The 22,825-nt window shown below is 44.5% G+C and overlaps 1 protein-coding gene across 3 annotated transcripts; it reads left to right on the forward strand.

Annotated features, from left to right (window-relative positions):
* Window positions 1-5,206: 5,206 nt before the first annotated feature.
* On the forward strand, window positions 5,207-20,913 carry NFILZ (NFIL3 like basic leucine zipper). 3 transcript variants are annotated; one of them, XR_009966049.1, is made up of 2 exons: window positions 5,207-5,326; window positions 17,467-17,611. XR_009966049.1 is itself a non-coding variant. In XM_062625205.1 (2 exons), the coding sequence occupies exon 2, from the start codon at window positions 19,743-19,745 to the stop codon at window positions 20,637-20,639; it is 897 nt and encodes a 298-aa protein (XP_062481189.1). In that variant the 5' UTR covers window positions 5,207-5,326; window positions 19,734-19,742; the 3' UTR covers window positions 20,640-20,913. The 3 variants fall into 3 exon arrangements, 1 of the variants encoding a protein (XP_062481189.1); XR_009966050.1 differs by lacking the exon at window positions 17,467-17,611 and adding an exon at window positions 5,579-5,719; XM_062625205.1 differs by lacking the exon at window positions 17,467-17,611 and adding an exon at window positions 19,734-20,913.
* The last annotated feature ends 1,912 nt before the right edge of the window (window positions 20,914-22,825 follow it).

The following is a 22,825-nucleotide window of genomic DNA, read 5'->3' on the forward strand; positions in this document are numbered from 1 at the left end:
AAACTTCAGTAATGGCCCAGAAATGCTAACTGATTTAGATGGGATGCTAGAATTTTGTGCTTTGACTTCAAGGGGGGAATTGTAGAATCGCAAATGAAACTTCAGGCCTCAGCTTCCACATTGAGAGGTTCTCAAAGGATCTGTTCCTTTAAACATCTCGTAAGTACGTTTCTGAGAATGTGATTCCCATTTAGTAAAGACCTGCACATGAAAGGAGTAGATTCTCCATTCAGCCTCAGGTCATTACTGGAGTATAGAGTACAACAAGTACATTTCTGCTCATCAGGAAGTGTGGTCTGCATCTGTAAAAACCAAGAAGGGGAGGACAGGTACAGAGGGGATGGAAGAAGAGCGCCCCAAGAGAGGAAGAAGAGCACAATTGTTCTGACTATGCCTGGGTTTGACACACAGCCCCCATGTGAAGCAGCTTCAGTCCCTCTCCCTGTAATTCCCAAGCTTCCTGCAGCACCTTCATCCTTGTCTCACCGAGTCCACAAAATCCTCTCTGCTGGGAAGCAGCAAAGGGGACTCGTGGAGGAATGAACGACCCAGTGAAAAACCCTCCCTCTGCCCTGCCTCAACTGCTGCCTGAGGCAGTCAGAAAACTACAGGCCTCTTGTGCTGACCCCATTTCATCTCAAGTTGCTTGAATAGCATCCTTTAGCCTAGCAATGAAACGGTGAAGTGCTGGCACACCCTGGCCCCAGAGTGGCAGCACTGACACTAGGGATGTCAGTGTTCTAATACCAGGAGCTGCTGCCAACTCTTAAACAATGCTCAGGCGTGACAGAAGGGACCAAGGAGCTTTCCAGCCCCTCAGGCCAACTGCTTCCCTGGGATAAATCCTGCCAAAATGTTTGCCTGAATGCGCAGGACTGCAGTGATAGAAACAAAAGTCAACCCAATTCCGAAAGCCTCCAAGACCAGAGCAGTGAGAATCCAGTTAAGTGTTAACCATCCTTGCAGTCCAAACCTGAATCACCATCCATCCTTCTCTAGTTCTGTCTGAGTTTTCTTATCTCCAGCCAGGCTGGATGGGACTTTGGGCAACCTGGTTTAGTGGAAGGTGTCCCTGCCTGTGGCAGAGGGGTGGAACTGGATGAGCCTTATGGTCCCTTCCAACCTGAACCAGCCTGGGATTCTCGGTGGCAGCAAGTTGCAGAGCTTACTGTTCTGTGAAGGTTTTTACTTCAATTAGGCTAAAATGTGCAGTGTCTTGTTATTAATTCCCTGCAGCGATTGGCAGAATGGCATGAGGAGCTGTAGACAGGGTCTATTCTTCTTGGTAGCTGGGGTAAATGACCACTGAAGGCAGCTATCCCCTAAAGATGCTGTTGTGGTGCTTTCTATTCCCTCTCCCTCTCTGCTACCAGTGTGCAAGCAATTCCTCTTGAAGTCAAGTAAAATGTCCTTGCAGGTAAAGCCCAGCTCAGCTGGAATGAAAGTGAGCAGTGATTTGTTCACTGGGGCTCAGGAGAACAGCGCGAAGAAGCCAAAAGGGATGCAAGCCTTTGAATGCAAAGGAGAAACACCCTGTGGTTGCTTGTGTGGGTACATGGGTGAGGTGAGGTTTTGAAGATGAGGTTCAGATACAGCATCTCACCAGGAAAGGTGAGACTTAACGTGACGTTTGCAGGTTGCCTGCTGTTCTGGTAACAGCACTAAGTGTGCTCAGCTCTACCTTGAGTTAGAAAGAGAAACAGAGAGGGACCACATGCCTGGGAGCCACAAAAGAGCCCCCGGGGGAAGCTGGGCAGATGTTGTCCTTGCAGCAAAAAGCAAGCGGTCCCATGGCTATGTATTTAGAGCCGTTTCTAAGTTTTCCTGCTCCTGGCAATGATTTTGACAACAGAAAACAGAAAAAGGGTTTGGCTTTTGGAGAAGTTTGGCTTTGCAGCCTTTGGAAGGGGTTCTTAAAACTCCATGGCTGAAAAGTAATCTGGCTGCGAGCTTTTGCTCGTCCAAGCTGAAAAGCACTGCGGAGAGGGAGAAGCAATGAGAGATGCTTTAAAATTTCTACTCTGAAAATTCGATTTTAATTGGAAAATTGATATCTGCTGTGGGAAAACTTCTTGATGGAAACACACATTTCTGTGGAAAAGCTCTCAGTGCCCAACAGGGGATGCGATCACCCAAGCTCTGAAAGTCTGAAATGCAGGCAACCAGCTAGAGAAACGCTGCTTGCTTTTACAGCCTGGTGTAATGGGCTAATCCCTGTTCACTACGCTTGTCCTTATAAAGGCTTTTGATTCCTCTCTTTTCATAACTAACAGTCCGTTTTGACATGCAGTGTTTTGACTCTAAATTCAAGAGACAGTAGGGAACTTGATATCAGAATCTTATTTCTTTAGAGAAAAAAACAGCTCTTGTAAAAATTAAATATTTTGAGGGAAAACATCCATCTTGCCAGACAAAAAACCCCAAACTTTACAGCATTATTTCCTAGTGGAAAAAAAAATAAATTTAGCAAAACACATTATTTTCAGCATGCTTAAACTTACTATTGTTTGGCCTGTCAAGCCCAACTCAAGTATTAATTTGCAGTTCTCGTCTGCCTTGAACTGCATCCACATGCAGTGACCATTATTAAGTCCGGATGCTGATGCCTCGTGCCCTTGTCCCCATTTTGGCACAGCCCCCAGGGGCTGGCAGTCCTGTCCCTGTGGTGTGTTCTGGCTGAACCACCACACCACATCACATTGCACAGCACAGAGCAAAGCCTGCTGGGGATCCCAGCCCACAGAGGGGAGCAGGGATGCGAGGGCACAAGATTCCCATGACAGAGGCTTTTTCAGGAAAACCCACTTGTGAATGGGATCTAGCTTTGGGAACAGCACAGTAAGATTAATATGCAATAGTTGTTCTAGTTCTGATTTATATTGAGAATAAGTTCTTCTCTATGAGGGTGCTGAGGCGCTGGCACAGGGTGCCCAGAGAAGCTGTGGCTGCCCCATCCCTGGCAGTGTTCAAGGCCAGGTTGGACACAGGGGCTTGGAGCAAGCTGCTCCAGTGGAAGGGGTCCCTGCCCGTGGCAGCGGTTGGAGCTGGATGAGCTTTAAGGTCCCTTCCATAATCTGGGATTCTGCATTCAAAATAGGTGACACGATGCATCTTACATACTCAGCAGTGCCCAGTGGAGCATTCAGCACCCGAACTGGTTCACACTCGAGTAGAACGCTTGTGGCTGATGCATACAACCAATGAGGTGAGGCAATGCTGGTGTGGTATTGCATCAGCACATAAAGATAACTGGAGGTGATCACTGATCTTTGATCAGATTCATGGTCTCCTCACAAGAACGCATACTCTCAAAGCACGCTATTCTGGTGTTGAAGGTTCCCCAGGATTTAGAGGGTCTGAGCTAAAGGAGTTTTGAGGACAATAACAGAATAGTAACGCATCTTCTGCATCTTCAGCCCCTACAATTTACTTCTTCACAATCACTGAGAGTCCTGGGTTTCTTTTCCTGTTCTGGGGCAGGCTGAGGGGCTTCATCTTAGAGTGACAGCACTGTAACTCTCCTCCAGACTGCTCACCGTGCACTGCCTTTACGCCCAATGCAGAGGAAGATGCTACGGTGTAATTGTTTTTCTTCTCAAGATAATAATCTAAACCAGATCAGATCACTCACACACTAAAAACATCTGTTCCTCTCCATTTACTGTAAGGGGAACCTTAGAGGATAGGGCCACATGTAGAAACCCTGCTTTTGCAGATACCTCCAGTTAAATGCAACCACTACTAATCAGACTCCCACTTTCAGGAGCAATAAGGAAAAGAGTGACCCCTACAGCTCAACCTCTTCCCAGGCCCGCTGTCCTGCGAAGGATTTGCTTTCTCCCTTGCTCACATAATCCTGCCAGAAACAGTGACAAAAACCAACCAAACTTGTTGCAGTCGTTTTGGATATCTGGACATACAACTGCCTGCATCACTGAGGCTGGAATTTGACTGCTGAAAGCTCAAGGAAATGATGGTTCCAACCCAATCATAAAATACAGGAGTTCTGGTAAGATTCCTGTCCCTTCCTGGACTTAGAGGACTTCAGTAGCTAAGGCACTGCACACACAAACATGTCCGAGTGAGCATCACGGACCTGTGTGTACAGCCAGGCACGTTTGCCTGGGAAGAGACACATTAAATTGCTGCTACAAACAGCTCCCCCTGACAGCATACAGGGCCACCTCCTCCATGCTGCTACTTTCAAAAGCTCATACCATCATGTCTCCAACCCATTCGTGCCCCTCCAAGCTAGGAATATCAGCTCTTATTGAATCACTGAATGCTCCTATACCCATTGAATGTCAGCCCCTATACTCATTGTCACGTACTCACTCCTCCTATGCTCATTCCCAAGGGATCAGAGCAGGCTGGGTGGGACTGGGACCCAGAGCAGCATGAGCGCTTCCAGCACACGCCCGTTTCCCCCTGGCGCAGCTCGGTGTTATCCCCTTGCTGTCCACCAGGTGGCGCACGCTCCCGCCGGGCGCACACCGGGCAGCGGGCGGCGCGGGGGGGCTCATTGCGGAGCTGCCCCAGCAGGTTCCTTGCCCTGGCTGCCCTCAGGGTGGGCACGGGAAGTTTTACACCTGTACAAGCGGTTTCATGGGTGCGTTTTACAACGAAACGCAAGAGCACAAATGAGGTTCTGGGGCTGCCGAGGCAGGTGCTGCGTGTACCTTATGCACACCATGGAGTCTTCTAAGCGATGATCATCCTCCTCCAGCCTGGCCTTGAGCACTGCCAGGGATGGGGCAGCCACAGCTTCTCTGTGGCAGAACCTCACCACCTTCACAGGGAAGAACTCCTTCCTTATCTCCAACCTCAACTTTCCCTGTTCCAGTCTGAACCCATCACCCCTTGTCCTATCACTGCAGTCCCTGATAAAGGTCCCTCTCCAGCATCCTTGTAGCCCCCTTCAGACACTGGAAGCTGCTCTGAGGTCTCTACGCAGCTTCTCTTCTCCAGGCTGAACAGCCCCAATGTTCTCATGCTCCAACATGTTCTATACAAGGTGTATTAAAACCTTTCACATACCTTGAGATGCAGCCGCCTCAGCAAGGGAGCCTCTCTTCCCCTGGGCCACCTAACACAACTGGCAGCAGATGAGTGCAGACCACAGGGGGGTAGGTCCCAGCACAGCTCATTTTATCAGCCCTTGGGGATTTAAGGGCAAATCCCGCCCTTGCCTCCTGCCAGGAAGCAGTAAGAAGGGGCCAGGTGTTGGGGCTGCCTTGTTCATGGTTGTTGTTCCACCATGCTCTGAGGGGAGGCACCTTGCTGAGGTCTCTGTAGAGGCTTAAGGTGGCAGGCAAGGCAAAGTAAGGTAGGGCTGGAGCTGAGAAGGGTCCCTTCTTCAGAGCTTGATGTCACCGTGAGCTGGGTGGGCAGACCTTGGAGATGGGAGAGAATGGAGCAATCGGGGAGATGGTGGGACCGGGTAGCTCCTGGGTTTGGGGACCTGGCAGGGAGAAGGGCTCTGCTTTGAGGCAGTGGGGATGCAGCCCTGCATTAGATGATCTTAACATCCTTTCCAACCCAAGCTATTCTCTCATCTCGCTATTTATCTGTACCTTAGCGACTTGCCCTGCTGCTTATTAAACTGAGATTTATCTGGCTGCACCCATAGAGCCATCCTCCTCCTCTCCCTGCCCCTATTGCCCCCTGGGGCCCCCCTGTGCCACCCTCACTCCTTGCCTGGCTTCCTGAGCGACTCCACACCTACAACAGCTTTTTAAGCTTCCAGTTGGGCAGGGAGATCATCCCCCTCGCTGCCACTGCTGTGGCTGAGGCTCTTTCATTGATGTAAATGCTAACGGTAAGGTCAGAAGCAGCCGTGTTGGTGGCAGGAGCCACCTGAACCCCAGTGATGCTGCCTGCTCTGCCACCGTGTGTCACCGCTTCTTGTGTGATCACTGCATGACCCTGGGACACGGGTATGCAAAAAAGCAACAAAAAAAACCACCAAAAATGACAAAAATAAAGAGCCCTGGCTGGCCCCCTCTGACACATCCCAGTGCAGGGCTGCCACAAGCCAGTGAGGTAAGGCAGCAGTTAGTAAGTAGAAGAAGAGCTCATCATTGCCCTCTCGCACTGACTGGGTGGCTCTTGGGTGAGGAGCTGGTGCTGGATGACTCTGGGTGTTGCGTCCCAACCAGAAGGTAAGTCCTGGCCAGGGTGGTGGGAGGGAGTTCAAGTATTGGGGGTTGTGGGGCAAAGAAGGCAGCAAAAACACTTCTGTGCTTGTCCCTAGACCGCTGCTACTGTTCCTGAAAAGTGGATGGCTTGAGGTATGGAAGTTACATGCTTTTGTCTCTTGTTCATATTTTTTTATCTTTTTTTCCTTTTTGTTGTTGGTTTTTTCTATGTTTTTTAATACTTTAAAAAATATTTTCTCTTCTCTTTTCTCTCTCTTCTCTCTCTTCTCTTTCTTCTTTCTTCTCTTTTTTCTATTTTTTATTTTTTTATTTCTTAATCTTTGAAAATCTATTTTCTTCTTTTTTAATCTTTCTCCTTTTTTGATAATTTCCCCTTTTTTCATATTTTTACTTTGTTCTCCTCTTTTCTCTTTTCCTTTTTTCTTTTTCCTCCTCCTTCTCTCTCTTTCCTATGTTATCTCTATGCTTTCCCATCTGTCACTGAATTCATCTTTCTCTAAACTTCTGACATTCAGCACTCCTCCCTGCCACACCTGCCAACACACCAACCCCTGTGTGCACGCACACACACACACAGGGATGCACACATGCTAACCATATTGCCGTGCCTGGTATCTTCCCCTCTAGTTTCTCTTCCAATCCTCAGAGGGAGCGATGGAGGTGGTTATGTTTGTAGTTTCTATTGTATATTTCTATTGTATTTGCCTAGTTGTCAAAGTTGGACAATTTTGTCTCCTGTTCTTTCCTATGAGCTTATTTTGGTTCAATCTCCTCTTCATATCAGAAACACCAGCATTTGTTCACTTGTACGTGCCTAGCTGTGAGACCAAGGAAGAATTTCTTTCCTCTATTGAGCCAACTTCTGTTCTTTGTAGAGCATCACCTAGTGTCTCTATGGCAGCCAGCACAGCGCTAGAGCTTGATAATAACACAGTGAACGTCAGGTGCTGGGTTCGCAGCCCTGAAGGGAGGGATCAGCACCATCTCTGTGGAGAAGCCACAGTAGAAAGGGGGCACCCTTGGGGGAGGACTTTCCCCCAGCAGCTACCACACTTGCAGAAGGACCCAACTCTCAAGGATGCAGCCCTTCGCATGTCTCATCACCTCCCCAAGCAAAGCTTTGTGCAGAGAACAGGAAAGGCAATCGGCCTTAGCGATACCGGTTGTTATTATGGAGTGAATGGCTGCCTAGGCCAAGAGCAAGAAGTTATTAACACCATGGGACTGATTGTTTCTAGCATTGCTGGGCTTGTAACGTGGTTTCTTCAGTTCACAAAGTTCTCTGCATCTCATTTCAAAGATGGAGAGGGCTTGTTGTCATCTCCCACTCCCCCTCTCTGACTTCCCCTTCTGTAGCAAGTTTGATAAGGACAGACAAAACTATTCTAAAGGTATGCAGGATTTGTATAAAAAGGCAGGTGAGACATTATTATCCTTAGATGAAGGTGTCAGTTTGTTGTGTGTTATTTGTGAAGCTGGGGGTGAAATAGGTCTTGTTTTGAACTGTAGTTCAAGCTGTAGTGCTGACAGCTGCCATGAAATTTTTGTATGAGGAAAAGGTGTATTTAACCCCCCTTTTTCTGCCACCCTTATTTTGTTTCAGCAAAACAATTAAAGTGAAGAAAATAACATGTTAAATAGCTTAATTATATAAATTGAAGAGAGTGCTGAACGTCACAGTCATGAACTTAGAGCATTCATTAACTTCCACTTCCAAGGCAGTCTTTGGTGTTAGAAGCACTTTAAAATGGTAGGGAAAACTGCAGCCAGGGCTGAACACTACTGCATGGTCTGGAAGGATAAAACCAGAGGCTGTACCTTGAAGCCACTTTTCCTACTTGCTCTCAGTGACCTCCAAAACAAAGCATTTCCTCCCCTCTGGCCAAACTTGGTATCCTCAGAGTTTCTCATTAACCTTTAATTAAGATGCAGGAAAGTTGGGAATGTGCTGTCAGTAGGCCTAGAGAACTACTGAAAAGAGGTCCTGCTGCCTTTCAGTGATTGAATTTCCCCTGGGCACACTGTGCATGCCTTACCACACAAAAATCGTGGTACATTCTAACTCTTTCAGATCGCTGGAAGAGCAATGACCCTTTCTGTGTGCTTTGTCTAATGTTAAACACCATATTCTTTATAGTCATTGCAAGTAATATGCAGGAAAGTAGAGAGAGTAAAGCTGATACATGAAAGAAAATGAAACTGCAACCCTGAATTCTGTGGAATGAACCAAATTTCCCCTTCTGCGTAAGTGTCAAGATTGTAGATATAAATTGCATTAATGAAACAGTGTACATTTGTTGAAAAAGCTAGTGAGCCTCATATGACAGAGATGTGTATCTATCTCGATGGTGCAAATCTGCCAAACCTCAATCTGCTCTTCAGCATCACTTGGTTATTTATATAAGCAACATTAAAAGCATTTCCAGCTGCAGAATCTTATTACTAGCAGACACATAGTAAGAATAGGGCATGCCAGCACAAGCTGCACTTTGCACCTGAAGAGGGAATTCAGGTACACATATTGGAACAGGAGTCATGCAGACAGTATAATGAGCCCAAAAGAGAGCAACAAAATTTTGTGCATTTTTTACATTTCCAGAAAAAAAAACCAAACCTGTTTCTTTGCTCTGTATAACTAATTCCCATGTCACAGAATTTGGACATAGGCAGCAGATTTGCTTCTCCAATTGAAAATTAATGATGCCTGAGAGCAGATTTTGCACCCAACATGCAAAATCTAGTACATAACGAGTAGAGAGGCCTGAGAAGTGTGAAATGTGAAATTCCAGTTTGCTGCATTCCTTCTAGTTGGGTGTGAGGATGAAGCTTTGAACAAAGGATGCTGGTCTTGTCATATCAGTGTAGCTGAAACACTCAAGTAGCTGCTCCTCAGAACTACTTATATATGAGGTATGGACATCTTAAACAAGATCATTGTTTTCAAATCCCTTCCATGTATAATATTGAAAACAATTAGTAGCCAGTTTGCTTTTGATTTAAGGACAGTGTTACAGTAAGTAACTATTTTGATTAAAAAAACTTGTGAGGATGTTTCTTGGGGCAAGACCAAGAAGCAAGCACTTAGAGACCACACAAAAGGTTGGAACCTCCTGTTTCTACAAGCAACAAATGCACTTACTGCATCATACAGAATACGAGACTTTATATTTTTCAAGTCTCTAGGTATGGCATTCTTTTTACTGCTCTAAATTTGAACTTTGCTGTGCTGGGGCTTATGACACATTACATTTCTTGGGGGCATTCAAAGATAAGTTGGGAGGAGGAAAATGCAGTTCATCATTGTACTACATGCCAATTATCTCATATGTAGCATCTCTGCTTATCAGAAATAATTATTGCAATAACTATAGGCTGACTTCCATGCCAGCATCAGTGCAATGATCTGCAGACATCAGGCAGTATTTCAGAAAAGACTAATGGCTCCAGGGTCTGATATTTCTGATTGCCAACTATAACGGGCTTCATTTAAAAAGACCACTTTTAAAATTCAGGGATCCTTTAAGATGCCCTTTAATAAGACTCAAAATCATTCCTTTTTCCCGTTCCGCCTTTAAAAGATGTCTTCTTTGCAGCAAGTTTTTACAAGTTACATTCAAGTGATGTTGAGTGGTAAAATCAAAATGTGAAGCGTGTTTTGTCTGGTTTGCAGTGCTGGTTTGCTGTTGTTGTTGAAAGGAAGCTTTCTGTTTGTCTTGGTTTTGATAATCCTTTGCAGCCACAAGAGCAGAACGCACTTTTCTCTAAGCAAAAGCTGAGGCACCTGCCTAATGAGGTAACTTCATCTAGCAGAGGATTTTGGAACAGCAAGTATTAGGAAAGCCTTATTAAGCTTCAGGCCTTTTTGCCTTGGTGACCCTGAAACATCTGTCCACTTGCAAGAGGTGACCCAAGGACCTCATCCCTGTGATTCCTGCCCTGACTTTATCACCGAAACACAAACCTCTAGAGCACAAGGGAGTTTTTGCTGTTCAGCCAGTCTCATTCCTGGTAACTGGTCTCACAGTTTCCCCCGGCTGCAGTGTTGTTCTCTGCTTCCTGGCTGGGTTATTGTGTAGTGTTGGTTTGATGTGTTCCCTTACTATGCTACCATGTCAATGTGGCTGAAGCAGCTTTGGTCTTCAGGGAGTCCAGGACTGGTCTCGTGCTCCTGGAGATCTATCTGACCTAAGAGTTCTGCCAGGTGAAAACCGTTTGATGAGCAGTCTGACACGTGTCTAACTGAAATCTGTGCAGAGGTCACAGTTCCCTCCTTTTCCAAGCCTATGAAGTACGTCAGCTGAGATGCAGTTAAGAGCAGAATTTGTGTTTTCAGAAGAGTGTCCATTTTTGGGGGGGGGGATATGTCAAGCAGTTTAGGCAGCAATTCCCACTGCCTCCGTCTAGTAAAAGTATACTGTGAGTGCTCATATTGCAAGAAATAACCTAAGGGATGGAAGGAATAGTTCATTGTCTTCACTGCTTTCTCTAAAGAGCTGCAATCAAGCTGGTGATTTCTGCTGCTTTAGCAGAAACCTGGAATGAGTTGTATGGCATTAGTGGAGGCAGTTCATATTTGACTCTAATGTAGTTTCAGGCAAAACCCAAATCCTAATTTCAAGCCTTATCTTCTTTTCTGATGATTCAAAAAGGAAACTGCAGTAATCAATTTGAATCTGGAGAAATCTAGGACTGGACCGTGTGAATTTACATTAACGTTTCGCTTTAGTTACCCAGAAGTATTTTGAATCTGATAAAGCACTTATAAGCACCCTGTTGCTTTGAGCACAGAGGAACTCTATGATCTGGAACTGAAATTGGGAGTTTCATCTTTAGTACAAGTGGGTTGTCACCAGTTCTGTGTATTATAGAAACTCAGAAGCAATCAATGCATGATTCTGCCTTGCAAAAATCTTCAAAAGCTTCATTGATTTCCTGTGATAGTAGAGTGAAAGGGAAACCTCTGATAAAAGATCCTGATATTAATTAATAAGTGAGAGATGTGGTCATGCTCTGTAGTGACTACCCTTTGCACACACGTGTGAGTGGAGGAGGCCTGACAGCCTCCTAAACAAGGCAGTAGCAATGGCTTACTTCCTTTAAAAAGAAAAAGGAAAGCTCTTAGAGAGCATCAGATCCTTTGACAGGACTTATGCAAAAGAACACAAGGATGGGAGTCTTCCTGCCAGAAAATGATGAGAAAGGTGTCATGCACAGAAATCTGTGGTCCTTGATATGCTCCACTCCTGATCTGCTATATATTTTAACACCCCTTAGTGTGAATGATGTCTATTTTGTGATCATTAGTTTCTCATTCAGAAATGAGAGGGTAAGCGATGAGTTTTATTTAGGTTCTGCAAAAATGCTTGTAAATGGGATGCTACGATCAGTCCTGCATTCTGGAAGGGCTTGTGCTGGAGCTAGGAGCAGGCAAACACTGGGAGAAAGTGAGAGAGCTTGGCTTTGGTTTGTCTATTGCAGATGTGTGGATGGCTTAGCAACAAGCAAGGGCTTAGCTCAGCTTTCTAAATAAGAAATAACTTGCAGCTCCTGATATAAGTGACTGCACGATGAGCAGGAGAGTAAGAATGAAGCAGGTCCTGTAAGTTTTACTGTCAGAACAAAATATATTGGGTTGGGCATTTTGAAACAGGTCTGGGAAAAGATGAAGAAAGGAATTGGGAATATCAGATACAGCAGAAGGCTGTGTTTCCTTATGCCTGGTGTTTGCTGGGGAGTGGATTTTGAAAAACGAGGAGCTGGCCTCGTTTTTATCAGGATTTGTACTGCTTTTCCCCTTAAAAGTATCGTTACGAACTTCGTGACAGTGTTTGCAGCTTCTACAGAGCAACGGATTTTGTAACTTGTAAATGATTCCACTCTGGTTTTAAAACAGGGATTTTGTGTGCCCTCAAGACTTACTAACTGCTCCTGATTACATCTAGGAAAGGTTAGAAATGTGTTCAGTTCTTTCCTGGTGGTTCTTGACTTCTAATTTCCAAGACAGAAAGCCACTGACTTGCTAACATCAATGGCAGCACTGCTTAAGGGTATTTCTGGCCTTGCCTCAGAAAAAAACAGTCTCTGCTTAATTTTAAACACATACTTTGGTATCATTGATTTCATAGACTCCAATGATACTCTTGTGGTACAAAGAGGAAGGACTTACCTTTGGGTCTAGACCACATTGCTTCTTCCTCATGATGGGCAACATGGTCTAGTGGGAGGTGTCCCTGCCCATGGCAGGGGTTGGAACTGGATGATGTTAAGGTCCAACCCAAACCATTCTATGATTCTATGAGGCATCACTATAACAATCTGGGGCAACCTTCAGGTAATTCTGAGCCTTATCTTTTTGAATCAATCTTCACTTAAAAAAACCCTGTTGTGACAGCAGGTTTTGTCACATTCAGTATGAACCAAGTGGAATTTTCCATCCTTCTGGGTGGGCAGAAGGAGGTGGAGAGCGGATGCAGGGCTGCACGTACTGCCAGTGGCACGTTGTGCAGGAGCATCCATCTGCTCATTCAGCTGGAGCCAGACGTGTGAGTACCTGGGCTAGTTCTCCTCTTCTGCCATCAGTTGTGTGAGTGAAGATCTAGTGACTGGAAAAGACTTACTGCTGAGTTACATCAAGGTAAATGCAGCCACACCTTGCTGGTTCCTGTTCACACAGCAGACCAAAAGCGGACGCTTAAAACATCTATGTGCAAGAAATAATGGGTTGATACCTGCCATCTAGGCTGCTGTGTATCACAATGGTTTTATGTGGGCTTCTATTTTACTGCTAATTTATTGCCTTTCTCTAAAACATGTCACAGGTTTGGTATAATACGGTCTGGTCCTGCAAATCTGTGCACTATGACTGTGGTCTCAGTAAGCCAGCTTCAGTAGTAAATGTAGTCTGGTCATGGTTAGCATTGCCAAGTTGAGCTCGTTGGTGTTAGTTAGCTTGGGAGAATTCCTGTGTGTCTCAGCATCGTTGCATCTGAATGAAATAGCTGTTATCTCTGTGCCACCCTGCATTGTGAAGCAACAGCAAGGGGAAAAAGAACAGTTCAGTTGCTCATGCTTTATATGTTTCTAGAGCAGCGTCCACCAAGTAAGTGCTGAAACTGAAGGAACAAGACTACTAAAAATCTTGTAGTACCCAGAATAAAAAATCAACAAAAATTATCTGAAAAGACTGAGATCTTCATGGATTTGTGTTTTCAGCTGAAACACTTAAATTTCCAATTACAGTATTTCAGAATTCAACTAAACTATCGCTGCTGAGTGCAATCTGCTGAAATGTCAGTAACTATGAAATAAAGCAGAGGATGAAAAAGGATTTCTTTGAAGTTCTTTACAGAGGAAAAAACCCAACTTTTATGAAGTATCTTAGACTGAGCCACAGTATTTTGTGGGTGCAGAGGCAACCCAAATGAGCCAACACGGTGAAGACTTCATTGTTCAGCAGCGGCGTTCACTGAGGCATTTGCAGACCAGAAACTTTGTTACTTGCAAATAACCATTAACAGCTTTGGGGTTTTAAGGGTTTTGTAGTCCATTTCCAGTCTTATGGTCTGTTGTAGACCCACAGTTAAATTTAGAGGTCAGTTTGTTCCAGATAGAAATAGCTGAGCTGGTTTTGAGGGTAGTTACCATGAACAGTGCAGCCTTAGCCATGTGGGCTTCGACCATGGGGACTAAGGAATCAAGGAAAGCTTATACAGCTTACAAGGAGTAAGACCCATCAGTTCTACTGCAGGTGGTTTGGTAATTTTGGGTAGATTTACACAGTTTGAAGTCTCATACCTCAAGACTGAAAGACAGAACTAGTTCTGCTAACCTCCTAACAAATAACCTGTTGTAATTAGGCTGCAGAGACAGTGATTTAGTATCTTTGAGCCTAGAATTTTAGTACACCAGAAAGTTCAATATATTCCTTAGACTCTGAAATTGAGAGAAAAACTTGATTTTCAGGAATTCAGCATCTGTGGTTGTGGCCAGGTTTCGATAGTGATCCATTCCAGAGGATCCCTAGAGTGGGTCTTGGAACCTGATTTTCGAACAAGTGCCCAAATGAGCGCAAAGCTTCAGTGGAAACCAGACTTTAGAAAACCTGGCCTGATGGTGGAAATGCTTGAGCTTGAAAATCTGTCTGTAAAGGCACTGCAAGACATTGACAGACTTGCAGGAATGTTTGGCACTCTGAGCCAACGATGATTTGTGTGTTTTCAAAATAGACACCAGGCAAAATTGTGCCTTTGGCACATCACAGTTGTTTCTGAGTCAGTCTTCCTTTGAATTTGAGTTTAAAGCTTCGCCAGCAAGAGTGATTTTTCCTTCAGCAGCAGCCACAGAAGTAGTTGACCTGTATGCCTGAACTCCAGGGCATTTGCTGTGCTTAGTCCTTTTTTTGCATGCTTTAATCAATAGACCTTAGTATTTCCCATTGAGGTACAAAAAGTGAGTAATGCGTATCCCTCAGTAGGACCTTTTAACCACTGCTTTAGCATGAATGTAAAATACTCAGGACTATGAGTAATTACAACAATATCCTGTCATCTTAAATAGTAAGATACTACCAAAACACAGATAGAACTTCTTTCTTATTACTAAGGTCAAGAAGCAGCAGCAAGGATCAGAACTTGTTTACTAAGATTCTTGCAGTGCAGTGTTCCTGGTAAAAGTTTTCAGAGGTTTCTGTTGTAAAAACATGCCATGGGGCCTCTTTATTATCTCATTTTATCAGTGTACATTCTGAATAACTCCTGTGGGTTAGATACTGATGTACTAGAACGACTTGAGATTAACAGCTGAGCTCTGGTATTACTTTAGGATGATACAACGTAATAGTGAAAAAATGGGTAGTTATCAAGCTCCACTATCATTAGCATAAAGCAAGGGTAGCTTTGCTCAAATTTGTGCTGATTTAAACTATTTAAATCCTAAATTCTGTAATTAAGGCAGGTAAACTGCAGTGATATTTCCATGGATTGGCTCTGACCTGTATGGGTGATGAATTGTGTGTGATGAGGCAGCTGGCAGTAAAAGTTCGATCTGAAAATCATTTGTAGGGGAGTTAATTTCATAATGGAATTATGTGCTTTAAGAAGAATAATTGGAAGCTTTCCTCCCTTTGTTTAAAATTATATTGAAAATCGAGTATGTAGTATGTGCTGAAATCTGTGCATGTCATATGGTTTAGTTTTAGGTAGTCGTGCAATGAGAAGGGAGTTTGGCTTAATGATCCTCAGAAGTCACTTCCCCCTTGAGATATTCTGTGTTATGGGAATACCGCAGCAAATCAACCATTTTCACTTCAGAGTAAAGAAAAGAAATCTCTAACACAGGGAAGATAAGCCAAGTCCCTCTATGCACATCTAATTACATTGATATCTCTTATTTAATTAAAACATCCGTAGATGTATGCTCGGCTTTTCATTCTTGTGGTTTGGTTAAGAATTCTCCTCCTCAGCCTTGGAGGCCCCACTACCAAAACCAGGCCATGCAAACCAAATATGTTTTGGTTGGAAATGTATTCAGCAGTCAAATTCACACAATATTTTAGGACATAAGAATTATCAGACTGAATTGGCTTAAAGGTCCTCCTGGCCTGATCTTTGGCCTTATATTTTGAATGACTACATTAGCCTGAGGCAACAAACTAACTTTCAATTTTATGTTGTATAAAGATGTGTTTCCTTTTGTTTCTTTGAAATCCATGGCCTGATAATTCCAGTGTATGCTCTTTATTCTTGAGAAATAATGAGTTAGCATTTCTGTTTACAGAAACAGTTCTAAATCTGTGGCTGTTCTGGTTGCCCTTTGCAGCATCAACCCTAATTTTACTATATCCTTGGCAAAAAGAGTAATGTGAAAGTTGAGGGCTTGACTTACGATCACAGAAAAGTGAGATTCATCAGCTGTTTTATGATGCAATGTGTTCTGATTAAAGAAAAGTGTGTATCGTCTAACAGATCTGCAATGAATCAGTTCCTGTGAGATATACATTTTTCCTGGAGGGCTTTTGTATGAACTGCTGGAAAGTACAAAAGTCTGCTCCGATCTGCTGCTCAGAGTGGAGATAAGACAAAGAAGGGGAGATAGGTCTGAACCCTATCTCTGAAACCTGAGCCCTAATATGGTTTTCTGTTAGGGGAAGGAAAGCAGTTTTACCAGAAATAAGGATCTTTCAACCAGGTAGATAGAGTGCATGTTCAAAAACCTCAAGATGTGCCCTCATTTTCACAGAGGTGCAAATGGTCAAGTATCAGCATTGAACAAGGACATGTATCCCTTCACAGTTAATCGGATGCATTGTAGAAGTGATAAGGGTAGTTTCATTGCATATCTTCATGTATTTAACTGTTTCTCTGCATACTCAGAAATGTAAGAAGTTGGAAAAGTTCTAAGACTGCTCTCTAGGGAAGCAGGACTTCCTAAAGATGCTCTGTCTGAACAGAACTAGAAGATACAGTGCAAATCTGAGGCGAAAAATGAAGGAACACCATCGTTTTACAACATGTTTAGGGCTTTCTTTTCTGTTCAGGTTGCAGATAACACAGAACGTGGCTGATGTTCTGGCAAGACATTAGTAATTGTCATCTACATTTATAACCACAGCAATAAGAGACACCAATGCACCTTCAGAAATATTAGTTGCATAACGCACTTGCCCAAAACAGTTCTACTATTGTTACTAATATTAATGGTTCCACTCGCCCTTCTGGGGGTAAGTTGTGTGTCATCTTGTGCCGGAGTCTGCACTCATGAAGTGTCCCAAGACAAACGTCATGTGGGTATACGTGTGACCTTGTGGGCTGCAGATACAAATAACAGGTAAAGGTTAGACTCTGTGGCCTAAACCTTGATGCTTTCACACACTGGCCCAGCTAAATCTTCATTCCTTGCCCTTAAAAGGCTAGATCCTACCTTCCACTTCACACCCAACCTCCTTCCTAATCTTCCCACCTCCAAGTAAGTGTAACTGTACCCTCCCTCTAGTTTGGCTCCTGCCTTCTGTCCTGGACCCAACCCTCATTTCTATTTTACCTTCATCTGCTTCAGTTCACGCAGCATTAAGTTGGGGTCTGAAGGAAATTCCCACCTTGGCACAATGGATTAGAGTGTGAGCGATCCAGCAAGTGTGAGAAAGGTTAAACAAATGTCCTGAAATGAATTTTCTGGAAGGAAGAGCTCAGGTTCTTCGTCACTTTTTTGTTCTGTCTCACAAATGGTTATTTTGGGTTCCTTTTATTTCCCATGCTTCCCAGCTGTATTGGGCAGTGAATGCTAGTTACAGTAATCTCAAAACTTCTTATAGGATCAGGCACCCGGAGCAAGAGGAGGACAGGGAGGAAAAACTACTTTGCCCAGTGCGGGTGATGAGTTTGTGCACTGAAAAAGCCACCTGTTGGTCTTTGACTCATTCAACGACAAAGTCATGTCAAATTCTAACCTGACAAATTCCTGGTAAGTGATTAAACCCTGAGACAATAGCGTATTTCTGCCTCTTGACACTGTCAGAAACCACAGGTACGCTCATTCAAATTCTCCCTTTGATGCTTTGAGGTCAGAAGTAATTTTGATCAAAAGCTAGAGGAATTACCCCAAACTTATGCTAAAGGGCGTTCTTTGTTTTGGTCTTTAGTTGCCCTCAGAATCTTTACTTTCTGTTTGAGAGCTCAAAGGCTTCTGGCTAAATTAAAATAAATGCATTCCAAATTCCAATTAAAAAAAAATCACACTCATTTGGACAGGGAATACTTGCATGGATCTTGTGATTTAAAGCAGAACAAACTCTGGTCATGCTGAGCAAACCTGGATAGTGAATAGATGTAAATTTGTCTGTTTTGCAGATCTGCATTGTGCAGAGATCACAGATGATGACAACCTGCCAATGCTAAATCTATAAAAATAAATAGTTGATGTTTTATCTGCAAGCAGCAGATTATTTAATCCATTAATTTCTACAGAAGATTAGCATTTTTAGGCTCAGTGTTCACGTTTCTGGCTAAAAACTGAATAATGCTTGGGTTTGGGACATTATGTTGATTTTATCACCTCTGAGTTTGGGCAATTTTTCATTTGGGTGAGGGAGGACAACAACATTTTCAGCTGAAAATGTCAGCCAGACCTGCTCCCCCAGCCCTCTGACCAGCCCTGCCAGGAACCTTGGTGATGTCCCCATGACTCAGAAAAGCAATTTCCAGTTATATAAACAGGTACTATTATTATTCTAGCTACATGGTGAGGTATGATTTCATTGCAGTCCTGGTAAAGTGGCATCTTGACCATTACTTGTGTGTTGGTCTTTGTGGGTCCCAACAGTCACATGGTCATGAAGGGGCTTGAGACATGGCAAATACAGAAGCTTCAGTGCATGAGCTGCTAATCAAAGTGAAATAATTAGCCCTTCTATCATTGTTTAAGCTCAGCAAGCAAATAAGTAACACGCAGCCACTTGTTCATTCATTCCTCCTCACTGCCGCACAGTGGGATAAGGATGAGAATCTGAAAAAGAAAGGGTAAAATCCTATTGGTTGACATAAGAACAGTTTAGTAATTGAAATAAAGTAAAATATAATTATAATATTAATAACAACAACAATATATCACTAATAATAATAAGGAATAAAAAAAAGAGAGAATAAAACCCAAGAAAAATTTGAAGCACAACTCAGTTGCTCACCACCCACCGACTGATACCCACCCCAACCCGAGCAGTGATCTGCCCCTTTCAGGTAACTCTCCCAGTTTCTATACTGGTCATGATGTGCTGTGGTATGGAATACCCCTTTGGCGAGTTCAGGTGTCCTGTCTCTGCTTCTTCCTGGCTTCTTGTGCCTCTCCTCACTGGCAGAGCATGAGATTGAGAAGTCCTTGATCAGGGTAAGTGCTACTGAGCACCAGCTAAACCATCGGTGTGTTACCAGCATTGCTCTCAGACTAAAGCCAAAACACAGCACTGTACCAGCTTCTAGGAGGAAAATTAACCCAATCCCAGCCAAAACCAGGACACCACCTTTACTATTTTAGGGTAATCCTGTAGAGGTGGTGGTTTATCAGACTCAGTGCTGGCTGGTCCCTCTGGCCCAGCTTTTCGTGATTGTGCTTCAGTTGCTAATAAGATATATGACTGAGGTAAATCAGTTGCTCTCCCTGCCTCTTCCTTATCTGTATAACAGGGGCAATGAGATTAGTGGGTGGCAAGTTCTATGTCAGAGCCATTTTCATTACCCTGATTGAAGTTAGTTAGCCAAAGTGCTTGTGATCATTCACCGAGTCAACAAAATATGTCCTTTTAACTTGGTCATACACATCTTTTGGGTACCCTGTGATGGACTTTGCAGACGCTGGTGAGGTGTGAATGCATCGATGTGCTGACAGCATTTTGAAAGCGTGCCTCCAAAAAGAGAGCAATAGTCGAGGGAACCTGTCCTCGGGCTATGTGCGTGCATGGTGCTGTGCTCTGTGTTCCTGGTATGACTGCAACAGAGAGAAAACAATCGCATGGCTATATTAACTTATTCATTGGTATTAATTAATAGCACCTTTAGTGGTCACGGTTTTGTGTTCTGATTCTGGCAGAACCCGGCTATGTTCACGACCATGGAAAACCTGGCCCCGCTGAGCACCATCGGCGAGCTTGCGCTCCAGCAGAGCAAGGCCAAGCTCCTCCACGGCCGTGTGAGCGGTCCCTCCCGGCGCAAGCGGGAGTTCATGCCGGATGACAAGAAGGACACCATGTACTGGGAGAAGAGGCGCAAGAACAACGAGGCTGCCAAGCGCTCCCGGCAGAAGAGGCGCCTCAATGACTTTGCCATGGAGAGCCAGCTCGTTGCTCTCAGCGAGGAGAACTCCATCCTCAGGACAGAGCTGCTGTCCCTGAAGCTGCGTTTTGGGCTCATCAGCCCAGACACCAGCACCTACCAGAGTCACTCCCTCCAGGATTTCCTGGGAGTTTATTTCAGAGGGCACAGAGCAGCCTCCCCGCACCTCGAGGCAGAGCCCTTTGCTGGCGAGCCCTGCTTCTTCACAACGAAGAGCTTTGTGCCAAAGGTGCTGGAGCCAGCAGACCTTTCCTGCAAAACCTTTGGCCCATCCGGTAACATCCTTGGCTGTGACTCCAAGCCAGCTCCCATGGACACACCTGGCCTTCAGGAGCCTATGAGGCTTGATGCATCCTTCACATCCACAGTCTGCTCTCCATTCCCCAGTTACCGCTGCCCAGACAAATATGCCTTCCAGTTGCCTTTTTCAGGCAGCGCCTGCTTCTTGTGCCCGTCCCCCAGTCTAGCCGAGGTGAGCAAAGGAAGCAGCACCGCTGTCTCAGATGAAGATGATGAGCAACAAGTGCCCAAAACCTTTCCTCTACAGCCATGCCCTTCAGAAGATCACCTGAAGGGCCGAAGCTACACTGCCCTACCTCACAAGCTCCGTATTAAGAGCAAAGCCCTCAGCAGCTTGGAGGAGAGTGGCCTGGACTCCCACTGAGGTAGCAGAGGAATGGCCCACTGTGGGGCCAAGACCTTCCAAAGACATGAAGGGTTTGGAAGGAGGGGGTGGGAGGAAAATACCTTATGCTTCAAAAGAGGGAAGTAATTTTCTTTGCTTTGCATAAATGGTAGGGGAGTTTATAGGTCTGGGCTGCATCACTACAGCACAACTGGAGCTGGCCATGATGTCCATCTTGCTGGGTGAGACCTGCCAGACCCTGCAGTTGTTGTGTAAGTATGACTTTCACACAGCTGCTCTGCTTACAAGCCAAGCTAAAGAGGCTAAGACAGCAGAAGTGGTACCCATGTAACACAGCAACCGCTTGGGGTAGCAGCCATTTTAATTACATGTGCTTCATTGTCGCCTTCATCTTCACAAATGTGCTTGAAGTCTTAATTGCTTGATAGGAGAAACTATTGATGGAAACCATTAATCTCCATCTGTCCATGAGGGACATGGGGGCATGGTTTCACTTCTGTGAAAGAAGGAGATACAGGAGTGTGCAATGACCAGGACGGGGAGGGAGATGTCTAACATGTTCTACAGGTGTGTCCCTTTACAGATATAAGGGATATATGTGTATGCCTTTATGGTTATAACTCTACCAGCTGGGTTCCCTCCCGAGGCTTTACCCATGTCAGCTGGCCTGTGGGAAATGATCCCTCCTACCAAATTTGCCCACTGAGATGTGTTGGGAAGCTTCAGCAAAGTGGGAACTTGCTTTCAGGCTGGGCAAGCTCTTACTTGGTTCACCCGTGGTGCTTCTGCTCCACCCCCAAGCATTCAAGAAATGTCCATGCTAAGACATTTCTAGCATAATCTTCACATTGGTTTTAACTATTCGTGGTGACAAGGGTTTCCATCTGTCTAAGGAGGCTGCTCTTTTCCAGATCTCCAGACTTTGATTTTATCTAATGTATTTGGGTTCATCTCCTTCCTCCTTTTAAAGTGTTTTACACCCTTTTACCTAAGCACATGCTGCACATAGTGTATGTACTCATAGAATCATAGAATGGTTTGGGTTGGAAGGGACTTTGAGGATGATTTAGTTCCAAGCCCCTACCGCAAAGTATCTGCTGGGATACTTGCCCTGTCCATCCTGCCTTTTGACTGCTTAGCCTTTGACAAAGCCTGCACTGCAGCCATGGTAAGCACGTAGGAGGTGTGATACAGCTGGAGAACATCAGCCCAGCCAACCACATAGCTCAGGGCTATGTAAGGCAGGAGGCATCTTGAGCTGTAGCTTCATTCATTGAGCTGAAAGCCAGTCGAGCCTCAGTGAGCAGTAGCCCAAATAAAGCCTATTTCATGCTGTTCCTCAGTCACCTCATTTTACAAGCCAAAGATAGTTTTCAGAGAGGTATTCCAGGTATAGCTGTAACTTCTTGTCCTCAGTGATCCTTTCGTGTTTTGTCCTTTTTCCTAAAGAAAGGAGGCTAATGTAGTTCTGATGTTTCTGTCTGTTAGCTCTAAACGTTTTTTTGGCATGTTGGACAAAACCAGCCTAATCTCAAAGAAAATAAGCAGCTACAAATTGCTCTCCTCTGCCCCAATACATTTTCATGCATAGACTTGTAGAAAGCTGCATTTGCCTGCTCAGCCCTGCTGGAAACCAGAGATAACACTGGGAGCTCAAGCTCAGATCCCTCGGAGTCTCCTCTGCTGTTCTGCTGCTCACGGAACTACCCTGATCCTTTTTGCGTTGCACTATTCCCACTAGAATTTCATGTCCTGGACAGTAAGAGAATTGTCAAGAGTTGTTTTCTAGAAACTATTTTATGGCTAATAAAGAACTGCATCAATAATAAGACTGTGTAAAATGACAAACCATAGTACCTGACATGGGATGTAATAATCTGTCAAACTGGTTTGGAAAAGAGGGCCCTGAATGTCAGTTGTACAATGGGTCATCTAAACTGTGGAGATGTATCCACATGTTGTGCCTAATAAAACTGTTTCTAGAAGCTGCAAAATGTGTTGTCTGTCTGTTGGGACTGATTCTGCACCTAACTTTCCTCCTCAGGGACAGCCAGAGTGATAAACGCATCCTGTGGAGACAACTGCTGTTCAGCAGGAGCACAGTGAGCTGCGATGAAGGGCACAGGTTCAGGAGGCTGTGGGGAATGGATTTTTCCAATTCCTCTGTCCATAAATGTGCTTTCCTCCAGCTCAGCACCTTTTAT

Source organism: Pezoporus occidentalis, unplaced genomic scaffold (genome assembly GCF_034315485.1).
Source record: "Pezoporus occidentalis ecotype Australia unplaced genomic scaffold, CSIRO_AGI_Poc_V1 ctg278, whole genome shotgun sequence".
NCBI lineage: Eukaryota > Metazoa > Chordata > Aves > Psittaciformes > Psittacidae > Pezoporus > Pezoporus occidentalis.

Excerpts from the sequence above, each read along its gene's own strand:
- NFILZ (XM_062625205.1), top strand. The coding sequence starts at position 19,743 with ATGTTCACGACCATGGAAAACCTGGCCCCGCTGAGCACCATCGGCGAG.